Consider the following 14382-nt stretch of genomic DNA (forward strand, 5'->3'; position numbering starts at 1 on the left):
CTGACCCTGCATCTCTCACCACATGTGGACAAGCTGTGGACTGGGGCCTCGGTCATCTCAAGGTGTGGCTGAGCCGGAGAATCTGCTCCTGCTTTGCATCAGAACTAAGTCCACACAAGGGCACAAATAAATTCCAGGAGGCGGGATTGCTGTGAGTGTGTGGGGTAGGGGAAGCTTACAGGCTGTTACCTGTGTCACTACCTGCTGGTGACATCCCACCCTTTTGTTTCCTGAAACCAGAGACCTGGGAGTCATCCCACACTCCCGCTCACTCCCTGGTCCACCTGCCACCAGCCATTAAGCCTTACCAATGTTGCCTCGAACATTTCTCCTGTTTACTTCTTCCTCGTGTGCATTGTTTTTGGTTTAGATGAAGCCATCACCGTTTCTCACTTGTAGGATGCTCTGACTTCAGTCCATCCTCCACCCTGCCACCAGTCTCAAGAATGGAGGTCTAGGGCCAGAGAGGTAGCTCAGGGGAAAAGCGCTCCTTCAGCAGAGTGAGGGCCTGGATTTGATCCCCATCACTGCAGACAGACAACCACAAAAGCCCCCCATCTAACCATGCTTTTGCCCAGCTGAAAAACCCTTCAGTGAAACTCCCAATGCGAGTAGACGGACGAGAGGGCAAGTCATTGGCACGTCACGATCGTCCTCTTCCTGCTTGTTCTGCTTCGTGACGTGAACCTGGTGCTTCATCGTATTGAGCACGTCCCACTCGGCCAAGCTCTTGCTTCGTTCCCCGCAGCCTCTGGCTACGTCCTGTCCCTGAAGCCCTTGTGACCCTGAGTGGAGCCGTGTGCCACCTCTGGACTTACCTACACTGCTTGTTTCTTTGCTGAATGAGGAAGTACTTAATGCGGAAATTGTCGTTTATCTTTGTAACCCTGCCTCTGGCACCTGGCATTTAGTGGGTACTTAATAAACATTGTTAAGCTGAAGTTCTATATCTGGATCAGATTTTTTTCCCCCTCTCCGGGTGGTAATTGATCCTTGGGCTTCGTGTGCGCTAAGCAGGCACTCCACCACAGAGCTCTGTCCTAGCCCTGAGTCAGGAATCTTAAGACAGCTTTCCACTGGCGTATACTGGTAATGACGGTTTGCATTCAAAATTTGCTAATATGTGAGTGCTGCATCAGGTATCAGAGCAGAGTGGAAGAAAGGACATTATTAATTATTGTAGACCCACGATATTTTAGGATACTAAGCCACATCCATCTGCCTCATCTTACTTAAATATTTCCAACAGTTGTGCTAGAAATGGCCATAAAAGATGGCCTAACAGATGACATCGGTGAATTTACGAAATGCCCAAGCCTCGGAGCTGGTAAACGGGATAGTCAGAATTCAAAACCTGATCAGCTTGACTGGAAGGCAGGTGTCAGGCTGCCTTGGAGACCTCTAAATGACGGGGCATGCACGACCTTCCTTTGTGTGGGGCTTGTGTTTTGCAGCCTACTTTATATTTGATCTCTATTTAACAGGTTGTTTTTTCCTGAGTCTATGCAAACTTCCCAGCACTGGTAACCCAATCCTATAGTTGATGCTAGTATTATCAGTCCTTTAAGAGTTTTTCCTTTTTTTACCTTTTAAAAATTTTTGACAAAACTTTTTTTGTGTTATTGAATGGTGATGAATGTCCTATTTGCTGATCGCTCAGTGTAAGGTAACTAGTAATAAGAAAATACAGTTTAATATATAGTTCTCTTTTGTGAACAGATCATAATTAATGGTCTCTCTCTTTTTTTTTACTCCCTCTAGCTGACGAAGAATTTGATGAACTATGTTTTGAATTTGGTCTGGAACTCGATGAAATTGTATGTATTAGGTATTTATTTTCTAGATAATTCTGTGTATAACCTCAGTTGTTAGAGATGGCTATGTTTTATCTCTGTAGTTAAACTAGGATGATTTCTTGTGTTCTCTGTCTTCAGGGGAAGATTACTTTGCCTCTCTGGGTTTCGTACATTAGTCTTTCTGGTGGGCCTTCTTTTCATTTGTCAAATAAGGGGTTTGGATTATATAATCTCTTTTTGGGGGGCATACTGGGGAATGAACCAGAGGCATTCTCCAAGCTACACCCCTAGCCTGATTTTATTTCTTTATTTGGAAACAAGGTCTCACTAGGTCTGAGGGGCCCACTCTTTTGTGGAGGCTGGCTGTGAACCTGTGATCCTCCTGTCTCAGCCTCCCAAGTACTGGGATTACAAACTTGCCACTACACCTGGCTTGGATTATATGGTTTTTACAGGTGCTTTCTTGCTCTGAAATTTATGTATGTGGTCTTTGATTCGTAAAAGATTTTTGTCAAATGGCACCACTGGCAGACTCAGTCTTTGTATCTTTGGATCCTTCTATCTCAGCCTCCCGAGCGCTTGGAGTACAGGCATTAATTATGTCACCACTCCGAGCCCGTATGTGGTCTTTCCATGAAATAATACTGAAAATGAAATATTTTAGCTGTTCTGTATATGTGTGTATTTTGCAAAAAAAAAAAAATTAGCTCACTTTTTATTCAGATACTTTCATTAATCTCATAATCATGTTTTCTCTCTCTTTGCGTGGGTCCATCCTGAAACCTACCACTCCCCTTGAGGACACTCAGCTTTCTTCACTAAAAACCAGTCATTGAGCCGGGCGTGGTGGGGCACGCTTGTAATCCCCGCGCTTGGGAGGCAGAGACAGGAAGCCTCGCTGGCTTAAGAGACCCTGTTTCGAAATAAAAAATATAAAATAGGTCTGGGAGTGTAGCCCGGAGGTAGAAGGGTTTCCAGGAACCCCAGTGCCACAAAAAAAAAAAAAAAAAAAAAAAAAAAAATCACAACCGGTCATTGGAACTGGAGGTTAAACGTGTGGGGGGGCCTTCTACCTCCAAGTTACACCTCAGCCCTTTTTACCTTTAATTTGAAACATGGTCTCACTAAATTGTTGAGACTGGCCTCGAACCTGCTATCCTCCTGTCCCAGCCTCCTAGGTGTGCGCCACCAGGTGTGCGCCACCACATCCTACAATGTTGGTTCTTTCTCTTCCTCCTCCTGCCTTTCCCCATCCTCTCCTCCTCTTTTCCCTTTTTCTGCTCTTCCCTCTGCCTCCTTTTCTTCCTCTTGCCTCCCAAGATTCTAGGTGCCTACACGCCTTGGGCTTGTCGCGGCTCTGCACAGTCCCAGCACTCTGTGGACTTCTGTGGCTGCTCAGAGGTGACCTGGGTGCTAGTGCTTAGTGAGCAGAAGTGAGTTCCTCTGAGTACTGTGCAAGTGCAGATTATAGTTTTTCATGTGGGCAGAGGTTTGAACTGCTCACTGGAACATCAGGAGCACAGCACGTAAAAACATCGTATCTGTTAATAGAAATCTTATCAGTTATTTTAGTTGCTTATTGGTGGTGTAAACAGTGGCAGTTCTCAGTAAGGTTGGGTTTCCAAATGAATAGTAACACTAACAATTGAAATATAACATCATTTTTTCTTTTTTTTCTTAATTGGTGCATTGTAGCCATACATCTTAAATAACATTATTTTGATTGAAAATTTTAGAATATATTTATAGTTCCCTGTTGTCATAAACATAACAAATAGGAATTGACTTCTTGGCAATGGTTATCTTTCTCATTTATTGATTGATTGATTGATTGGTGCTGGGGATTAAACCTAGGGGGCATGCTGTCTCCGAAATAAAATTGGGTTAGGGGGAGAGATTGGAGGTCGACTGTCTCTGAATTCAATCCCCAATACCAAAAAAAAAAAAAAAAAATCAAACCACATGATGTCGATATAATAAACCCATTTATTGTAGATATAATAAATCCATGTTTGGTGCAGCAAAGAATATTATAGTGATTTTATTAACTTTTTTTTCTTGTTTTAGACTTCTGAGAAGGAAATAATATGTAAGGAACAAGGTAACGTAAAGGCACAGGGGGCCTCCGATGTTGTTCTTTACAAAATTGATGTTCCTGCCAATAGATATGATCTCCTGTGCCTGGAAGGATTAGTTCGAGGACTTCAGGTCTTCAAAGAAAGGTGAGAAAATGCTAATGCAGGTCTCTTGCTTTTCTTCCCCTATGCATTGGCAACCATTATTTTAAGAAAACTTGTATGAGCACAGAGTTTAGATCAGCACAGAGGGATGATTAAAATGAGTCATGGAGATGGTAGCCATTTGAAAATTTACCTGATTATTGAGTCATGGTCTTTTGTTTTGGGGATATATTTGAAAACTGGAGGTTAATGGCTTTCAGGCTTCTTAAAAAGTTCTTTAGGAAGCCAGGCATGGTGGTGCACATTTGTAATTTCAGCATTTGCGAGGCTGAGGCAGGAGCATCAGGGTTTGCAGACAGCCTCAGCTACTTAAGCCCTTCGCAACTCAGTGAGTTTGAAAATAAAGAATGAAAAATAGGGCTAGGGGTGTAGCTCTGAGGTAGAATGCCCTGGCTTTCATCCCCAGTACTGCAAAATAAGTTCTCTAGCAGGTTTGTGTGATTTCCCCCAATAATCTTGCTGGAATGGATAGTTCACTAGCTATGTTAAAGTTTGGGAGGGAAAGTAGAGGTGGCAATAGTTTATGTTTGTCTTAAGAATTGAAGGAAGCTTTAGAAAACCTGAATGTCTTATGACGGCCTACACATTGGGCATGTCAATTGGCTTCTTAAGTTTCAATTGCCTTTTATATAATGAAGATTTTTAAGGTCCCTTCTAACTCTTCATGTAACATATAGAGAGAATGTAAGGAATATATATAGTGAAAAAGGTAAAAGAAATAGCTATCAAAAAGAACTCTGTTTTTTTTATTACTTATTATCTGTGTGTGTGTCTTAGATTGTGAAATTATGAAAAGCAGATGAATGATGGGGTTGTTTGTGAAATGATAATGATTAGTTGCTTGGTTAAGGTACTTATAATTTTGGGATTGACCAAATTTGTTCTATGCGTAATGATCACATGCTTATTTAGGGTTAAGAAAACCCTTTCAGAGTATGTTTCCTAAACCTGCTGGTTCAGAATCTGTTTTTTTTTTTTTTTTTTTTTTTTTTGCTGTCCCGGGAATTGAACCCAAGGGCATTATACCTCTGAGCTATACCCCCAGTCCTATTTTTGGTCTTTTTTATTTTTGAAACAGGGTCTCACTGAGTTGTGAAGGGCCTTGCTAAGTAGCTGGGACTGTCCGCCAACTGCAATCCTCCGGTCTCCGTCTCCTGAATGCTGGGATTACGAGCGTGCACTATCACGCCCGGACAGACAGAATCTGTATTTTTAATAGGCACCGTGTGTGATCTTTATTATTAGATGTGATTAGGAAAGTGACTTAAAACTTTTGCAACTTGAAGCAGAATATGGTTCATGGACCAGCAGCGTCTGCATCATTAGAGAGCTTGTTATAAGAGCAGATTCTCAGCCCGGATCCATTGAATCGGGATCTGATATTTAACAAAGTCCTCTGCTGATTGGACACACACTGAAGTTTGAGAAGCATCGCCTTAAGAGAGTAGCTCCAACTCCTGTTGACAAAAACTGCCCTGAGACGCTTTTAAAATGCACCACTTACCAAGCCTTTAGCTGGCCTTTCCAATTCAGTGGATCTAGGTAGGACCAGGGAATCTGTGTTTTTAATTAACCCTGTTGTTTTCTTAGAAGCTCAGTCTTGTGGGTGCAATAAAACTTACAGGTCATCTAATCCAGCAGTGTGGACAGTGTTCTGGGATCATAGGCCTGGGCCGCCACAGCCCGCTCTGTATGGTAATGGTTTTGTAGCCTTTGCCGGGACTCCAGTGATAGGAACTCGTTACCTAAAGCATCTTGTACCATTTCTGGGCAACTTTAAATATTAGAAAGTTTGTTAGTTTTTATTATTACTTAACTAATAATGTAATAATGTTTTTATTATTACTTAACTATAGCCCGTCATCCATTGCCCTAATTTTATTGATATGTATACTATTTATTTAAGCGTAGTATATAATCAATTTATCAAATATTTTGACTATGAGTAACCTTGTGTTACTATTCTTTTAGGATAAAAGCTCCAGTATATAAACGGGTAATGCCTAATGGAGAAATTCAAAAGTTGATCATCACAGAAGAGGTAATAAGTTCTTATTCCTACCCCTCTCCCCCCTTTTTTTATGGTACTGGGGATGGGATCCAGGGGCCTTCTGCCTCTGGACCACTCCTCAGCTCTACTTTATTTTTTATTTGGAAGTACTCTCGCTGAGTTGCTGACAGTCTGCAAACTCACGATTCTCCCATCTTAGCCTCCCAAGTACTAGGATTGCAGGCGTAAACCACCAGGCCCAACTTATTTTCCCTTTATAAGGACTCTGTGTGTGTCTATAAGGTGGGAGGAAACAGGAACAAATCTGACTTTTCTATCACTGCAGTTTTCTGTAATCCTTTGCTAAAATGGGTGTTTTAGTCCCTAGCTCTAGTATCAACTTATTACCAAGAAACAAAAGAGAGCAAAGTACCTATTGTCCATAAATAATTTTGGAAAATCTTCAAATAATTTTTTAAAACATATTTAAAACTCAGCATGGTGCCACACTTGTAATCTCAGTATTTGGGAGGCTCACACAGGAGGACTGCAGGTTCAGGGCCAACCTCAGCAATTTAGCAAGGCCCTCATCAACTCAGTAAGACCCTGTTTCAAGAAAAAAAAAGTAGGACTGTAAACATAACATCAAGGTAGAACCTCCTGATTTTATTCCCAAGACCAAAAATTAAATAAAACACATTTGAGGGCTGGGGCCTGGGGTTGCTGCTTATTGTCAGAGTGCTTGCTTAGTATTTACATTTACTATTATTATTATTATTATTATTATTATTATTAATTATTATTTTTGGTGGTACTGGGGTTCCTGGAAAACGTTCTTCCGGGCTTCACTCCCAGACCTATTTTTATACTTTTTTATTTGGAAACAGGGGTCTCTTAAGACAGCGCGGCTAGCTTCGAACCTGCGCGATCCTCCTGTCTCTGCCTCCCAAGTGCGGGATTACAAGTGTGCGCCACCACGCCCGGCTAGCATTTACATTTAAAGGGGTTATTTTAGTGAAAGTATAAACTATGAGCATATTATTTCTATATATTAATTTTCCCAATGCTTTTGTAAGTTTTTAGAAATCTTACTGAAATGTAAATTCTGTGAGGCCAGTGACTAGCTCTTGATTACCACTCTTATTACTTGTCGATGGAATAAGTGAAAGTACACTTGTTTGAATCAAACCCTGTAGCATTGTCAGGAGAGCAGCCATGTTCTTATGAGCTCTTACTACAGAGAAAAGCCTCAATATTTACCATCTTAATGGCCTTTTGATTTTCAGACAGCTAAAGTACGCCCTTTTGCAGTAGCAGCAGTTCTCCGGAATATAAAGTTTACTCAAGATCGATATGACAGCTTCATTGAACTTCAGGAGAAATTGCACCAGAACATTTGCAGGTTCGGGTTTCGCCTGTTTTCTGCTTGGCGTCCCCTCTCACTCTCCTCCTTCTGCCTTCCTCCCTCTGTACATCTTTCTGTTTCCTCCTCGTCTGTAGATTGTTTTTCAATATTCCTAAATGAATTGTATGTGAGAATTTAATTTTGCTTTACCAGATATATATTTGTTACCATTTACATTTGGTATATTCATGAAGAAATGGTGGATATTTTTTGAGTACTATATAGAGAATTATCTAGTCCTAGAGATTTTCTTGTTTTTTTTTATCATTTTGTTCAAATCATTATTAATGAATTATACTACTAAGTATTAGCTTTGGTAATTTGAAGTATGGTGTAGAATTTTAAAAATGAAAAAAATATGGATATGGTGGTATATGCTTATAATCCCATTACTTGGGAGGTTGAGACAGGAGGATCACAGGTTCGTGGCTAGCCTCAGTTACTTAGGCCCTCTGCAACTTAGTGAGACCCTGTTTCAAAATAAGAATAAAAAATGGGGCTGGGGGTGTAGCTCAGAGGTGGATTCCCCAGTACTGAAAACAAACAAACAAACAATGAAGACGAAGCCTGTAATTACAGTTGCAAGCCTGTAATCACAGTACTTGTGAGGCTGAGACAGGAGGATCACATGTTCAAGTCCAGCCTCAGCAACTTGGTGAGACCCTCTGCCACTTACTGAAACCCTGTTTCAAAATAAAAAAAATCGGCCAGGTGTGGTGGTGCACGCTTGTAATCCCAGTACTTGGGAGGCTGAGACAGGAGAATCATAGGTTCATAGCCAGCCATGAGACCCTGTTTCAAAATAAAGACTAAAAATAAAGTTGGGGGTATAGCTCAGAGGTAGAATGCTTCTGGGTTCAATCTTCATCTCAGTTTTTTATATAAATATAATTGCAGATAGATAGATAAAACTTGAATTTGAGTGTGGGGGTATAGTTTAGTGATAGCATCTGTGCCTAGCACAAAAAAAATGAATGAATGAATAAACTGGACTTTAAGTTACTAAATTATACTTAATTCTATCTCTACGTTACTATTCATCATTTCCTGCACAACTCTCTTTGGTGCAGTGATATTCAAACCTATAATTTCTAAACTCTTAAAAGTCAAGGAAGGTAAGGATGGGAGTCCTTGAAATAATTTCAGTATTTCAAAAACTCCTAATAAAAATGATATATTTAGATATGATGAGAAACCCAAGCCTTCAGTATATAAAGTTGTTCTGTGTTGGTCTTGAAGTAAGTTATATCATAGCCAGCCTTGGTGGTGCATACTTGTAATCCCAGTACTTGAAAGGCTGAGACAGAAGGAACACAGGTTCAAAGCCAGCCTTGGCAACTTAGCAAGGCTCTCAGCAACTTAGTGAGACCCTTTTTCCAAATAAGAAATAAAATCTGGCTTGAAGTAGAATGCCTCTGGGTTCAATTTCCAGTACCAAAAAAAAAAAAGTTATTTCTTATTGATCTCAAGGTGTGTGTGTGTGTGTGTGTGTAATTTTTTTTTTTTTTTTTTTTTTTTGCAGTACTGGGGATGGAACCCAGGGTCATTCTACCTCCAAGCTACACCCTTAGCCTTGTTTTTTTATTCTTTATGTTGAAGCAAGGTCTCTCTGAGTTGCAAAGGGACTCACTAAGTAACTGAGGCTGTCCTCGAACCATGATCCTCCTGTTTCAGCCTCCCAAATGTGGGAATTACAAACCATGCCCAGCTATCTCAAGGTATATTGACAGTTACATATGTCTTGAATAAAAATAGAAAAGTGAGTTTTTATTTCCTTGTTGTGTACTGGGGATTGAACCCAGAGGCATTATACCTCTGAGCTACATCGTCAGCCTGAATATCACTGCCTGAGTATCACTATAGTGATATTGTATAGTGATATACAATAGATAAATTATGGAACCAACCTATGTATTTGGTTCATCTCCCCCCCCCCCCCAGTACTGGGGATTGAACCCAGGGGCATTCTACCTCCGAACTACGCCTTCCAGCCCTATTTTTTATTCTTTATTTTGAAACAGCGTCTCTCTGAGTTGTAAAGGGCCTCACTAAGTAGCTGAGGCAGTCCATGAACCTTGATCCTCCTGTCTCCACCTCCCAAATGCTGGTTCATTCTTACTTTTCTTTTTTTTTTTAAGTGTTAATTGGGGATTGAACTAGCCTTGCAAAGTTGCTGAGGCTGGCTTAGAACCTGCAATCTTCCTGTTTTAGCTTCCTAAATATTAGGATTATAGGCATGTGTCACCATGTCCAGCTTCAAGTTTTATATAATTAAAAAAATTGAAATAACTTTTTTCATTTTATCAGATCACTGTAGAATGAAACTAGACATTAAGTCAGGCATGGTGGCGTACACTTGTAATCCCAGTATTTGGGAGTCTGAGACAGGAGGATTGCAGGTTCGAGGACAACCTCAGCAATCAGCAAGTAATGAGAATCTCATTACCTAGTGAGACCTTGTTTCAAAATAAAAATAAAATAGGGCTCAGGGTTGTAGCTCAGAGGTAGAATGCTCCTAGGTTTAATCCCCAGTTCTGGGGGAAAAAATAGGGCTGGATAGAGCTCAAAGGTAGATCCCTCTGGGTTCAATCCCCAGTATCACCAAAAAAACCCCAAACAAAACAACAACAACAAAAAAACCCCAAAACAAAACAAAAACATACCACTACTTAACTCTTAACAATCTAGTGAAACCTTGTTTTAAAAACAAAAATAAAAAGGGCTGAGGTACAGCTCAGACCTAGAAGGTCCCTAGATTCAATCCCCAGTACCACACACAAAAAAAAAGGGAGAAAGAAGAAAAAATCATGGCTTGCTTTATGGCATCATGCGTGATCTATCTTGGAAAATGTTCCATGTGTTGATGAAAAGAATCTGTATCCTGCAGCCGTTGGACAGCATGCATTATAAATGTGCATTGGGTCCATTTGATCCGCAGTGCCGCACATCTCTGACTGTTGAGTTTTGTCCAGGTGACCTATCTATTGGTGAGATGGAATAGTGAAGTTACCACTGTTAGTATGATGGGGCCTGTTCTTCCCTTTATTACTGAAAGGTACATAGTTGTCCTTGACGTTTTGTTAATTTTCTTTGGGACGTTTTGAATATTCTTTGTTCTGTTCTTACTGACTTACTCTTCTGAAACATTTGGTGAGCTAATATATTGAGAATGTTTGGTACGTTCCTATTCACAGTGTTTCCTTGAGAATTTTCTGTAATGCGGGTCTAGCGGTCATAATTCCTTTAGTTTTTGCTAAACATTTTTTTTTTTAATACTGGGGATTGAACCTAGAGTCATTTACCTTTGAGTTACACCCCCAGCCTTTATTTTTTTTCTTTGTTTGTGGTACTGGGGATTGAACCCAGAGGTTTACTACCTCTGAGCTATACCCCCAGCCCAATTTTATTTCTTATTTGGAAACAGGGTTTCACTAATTTATGAAATAAGGTATCAGCTTAGCAGAGAACCTCCCTAAGTTGCCAAGGCTGGCTTTGAATCTGCGATCCTCCTTTCTTAGCCTCCCAAGTACTAGGATTACAAGCATGTGCCACCACACCCAGCTCTTTTTATTTTGAAACCAGGGTCTTGCTAAGTCTGAGGGTATCCACAATCTATCACTACCTTAATAAGTAGTTGTGAGAATTTGTTCATTATATCCCACTAAGATGCCATATAGTAGCACTGGACTATTTTAGGGAAGTATTTAAAATAAAAATTTTAAAGCAGAGAGTCTATGTTATTTTTGGATTTCTGCTTTTGTATATTCAGATCTATTTCCCTCTTCCTTTCCCTTCCTTTCCCCTTTTCCACTTTCTCTCAATATTTAGGAAAAGAGCACTGGTTGCCATTGGTACCCATGACTTGGACACTTTGTCAGGCCCATTTACCTTTACTGCAAAGCGTCCTTCAGATATCAAATTCAAGCCTCTGAATAAGACCAAGGAGTATACGGCCTGTGAATTAATGAACATCTACAAGGTAAATATTCTTTTTTAGTATATATTAGCTTGTAATAAAGTCTTCAGATATCATCAAAGCAAGTCTTAGAATTAGGGAAATGTAATGAATGCTTTGTAGAAAATAATAATATCTGGGGACCAACCAAAAGATACTGATTCATCTGACTTAGAGTAGGGCCTAGATCATTTTGTTTTGTTTGTTTTTACTTTTTAAATCTCTAGGATGATTTTAAAGGACTTATAGAATTGAGAACCTCTGAAATAGACTACACCATATAGTAATCTTTGAATGTGTATATAACTATTATTATTATTTTTTTTTTGCGGGTCTGGGATGGAACCCAGAGGCATTCAACCTCTGAGCTACACTCCATGCCCTATTTTTTATTCTTTATTTTGATACCAGGTCTCACTGAGTTGCAGAGGGCCTCACTAAGTAGCTGAGGCTGTCCACAAACCGCGATCCTCCTGTCTCAGCCTCCCAAATGCTGGGATTACAAGCCGGTGCCGCCACGCCCGGCTGAATGTGTATATAATTAAAATTCAAGCTAGTATAAGGAATACAATATTTTGCTAGTTTTGTGTGTTGTGAGGAATCGTTAGAAAATGTCTGCCTCCCATTAGCATTTTTGAGTCCAACGATGAAAATTAATTCAGTGCCACTTTAGATTGCAAATAACAAGTAAAAATAGTGAGCATCATGTAGAAGAAGTAGCAGCTATCTTTGACCTGATTCGCACATGATTTCTTTGGGTTTATTCAGATAGCTTTGTGCTGGTTTGCATTTTGTTTCAGATGACTCGACCATACTTGAAAAATAGCTCAGTGATCTTCTTATCTCTTCCCAGTAGGAGATGAAGTTGAATAGGATATTAAGATACTAATTTAAGTTTGCAAGTCTTCTAAGTTTAGGACTTTCTGTGATTTGACATGTTTTAATGTTTTTCTGATTCTCCCCTCTTCTAATATCAGGTTCATGTATAAATTGAACTATAGTAATAAAAAATAGAACATTATTTTGTTCCACCTAATTTTTTTAGACTGACAATCACCTCAAACATTATTTACATATCATTGAAAACAAACCTCTGTACCCAGTGATCTATGATAGCAACGGTGTTGTCCTGTCGATGCCTCCGATCATCAATGGTGAGTCACTTTATAAGCATCTTGGATTATTGCTGTTTCTTCTCATTCTAAAGGATTTTTGTAGAATTCTCAATGGACTTGGCTGAATCAAATCAAACAATTCAATCTGAGACTCTTGATTCTTTTGTAAGTTTAATTTTACTTATTTATATTTTTTGCAGTACTGGGGATGGAACCCAGGGGTATTCTACCTCCTAGTTACACCCCCAACCCTATTTTTTATTCTTTATTGTGAAACAGGGTCTCACTGAGCTGCAAAGAACCTCACCACGTAGTTGAGGCTGGCTGCGAATTGCCATTCTCCTGTCTCAGCCTCTCAAATTACAAGCATGCACCACCATGCCTGATTTGTAGATTTTATTTTAATACTTGTTTTCATTCATCTATTAAATACATTTTATTGCTGGTTATTATATATTTTATAAATGCATGACTATTTTTAATGCATTATACTATTTTTATTATTTATGTTGACGCTTTGGTTATAGCAGTAATTGATTTGGTTAAACTCAGAGTCAAACTCTGGCTGTAGTTTTATAGTTAAACTAAAACATTTTGTTTATTGTTTTTTATTGGTTCTGGGGATTGAAACCAGGGGTGTTTCATCTTACTGCTATATCCATATCTCAATTTTTTATTTTTTGAAACAGGGTCTCAGTAAGTTGATGAGGGCCTTGCTGAATTGCTGAGGCTGGACTTCAGTCTGCAATCTTACAGTCTCAGCCTCCCAGAGTACTAGGATTATAGTCATGTGTTACCACACCTGGTTTAAACTGTCTACATTTTGTACTCTAATTTCTTTCTTTCTTTTTCTTTTCTTTTCTTTTTTTTTTTTTTTTTTTGAAGGGGGCACTGGGAATGGAACCAAGGGGCCTTTACCTCCCCAGACCCATTTTTATATTTTATTTGAAAACAGGGTCTCACTAAGTTTCTGAGAGCCTCACTAAACTGCTGAGACTGGTTTTGAACTTGCGATCCTCCTGTCTCAGTTTCTCAAGAACTGGGATTTCAAGCATGCACAACCATGCCCGGCTTTCTAATTTCTTTTTGAAGGCTATTTTTATGAGGCAGTCTGAATGTGTTGGTTTAACTTGTTTCACATGTAAAGGAGTATCTCTTTGAAATCTCAGACTCTAGCAGTTACAGTGGTCAAAAATATGGGCCTCTGGCCAGCATCCCCTGCATAAGTCTGTAATCTTAGTATTTGGGAGGCTGAGCCAGGAGGATCACAGATTCAAGGCCAACCTTTTTTTTTTTTTCCGGGTCTGGGGATGGAACCCGGGGACATTTGACCTCCAAACTACACCCCCAGCCCTATTTTTTATTCTTTATTTTGAGGCAGGGTCTCACTAAGTTGCGGAAGGCCTCATTAAGTAGCTGAGGCTGTCTGCAAACTGCCATCCTCCGGTCTCAGCCTCCTGAATACTGGGATTACAAGCGTGCGCCACCACACCCGGCCAAGGCAAACCTTTAAATGTAGTGATACTGTGTTTCAAAATAAAAAATATAGGCCGGGCGGGCGTGGTGGCGCACGCTTGTAATCCCTGCGCTTGGGAGGCTGAAACAGGAGGATCACACAGGTTCGAAGCCAGCCTCAGCTACTTAGTGAGGCTTTCAGCAACTTTGTGAGACCCTGTTTCCAAATAAAATATAAAAAAGGTCTGGGAGTATAGCCCGGAGGTAGAAAGCCTCTGGGTTCCTCCCCCAGTACCACCAAAAATAAATTTAAAAAGAATATATATATATATATATATATATATATATATATATATATATATATATATATATATATGGCTGGGGGTATGGTTCAGAGGTAGAATGCTCCCGAGTTCAATCCCAATA

The 14382-nt window shown here is 39.8% G+C and overlaps 1 protein-coding gene across 4 annotated transcripts in view; it reads left to right on the forward strand.

The window, feature by feature from the left end:
- The window catches only part of FARSB (phenylalanyl-tRNA synthetase subunit beta), a gene marked incomplete at both ends in the record, with an annotated part of 68458 nt that overhangs the window by 7139 nt on the left and 46937 nt on the right, over positions 1 to 14382 (forward strand). For 3 of the 4 annotated variants that reach the window (XM_080688910.1, XM_080688912.1, XM_080688911.1), the window contains 6 exons: positions 1762 to 1817; positions 3864 to 4018; positions 6008 to 6077; positions 7313 to 7428; positions 11260 to 11410; positions 12432 to 12540. In XM_080688910.1, coding sequence (XP_080545036.1) covers positions 1762 to 1817; positions 3864 to 4018; positions 6008 to 6077; positions 7313 to 7428; positions 11260 to 11410; positions 12432 to 12540 — 657 coding nt within the window. The remainder of the gene's footprint in view (positions 1 to 1761; positions 1818 to 3863; positions 4019 to 6007; positions 6078 to 7312; positions 7429 to 11259; positions 11411 to 12431; positions 12541 to 14382) is intronic. The other variant, XM_080688913.1, reaches the window with a different exon arrangement.

Source organism: Muscardinus avellanarius, assembly GCF_963383645.1.
Source record: "Muscardinus avellanarius genome assembly, chromosome: 2".
Taxonomy (NCBI): Eukaryota; Metazoa; Chordata; class Mammalia; order Rodentia; family Gliridae; genus Muscardinus; species Muscardinus avellanarius.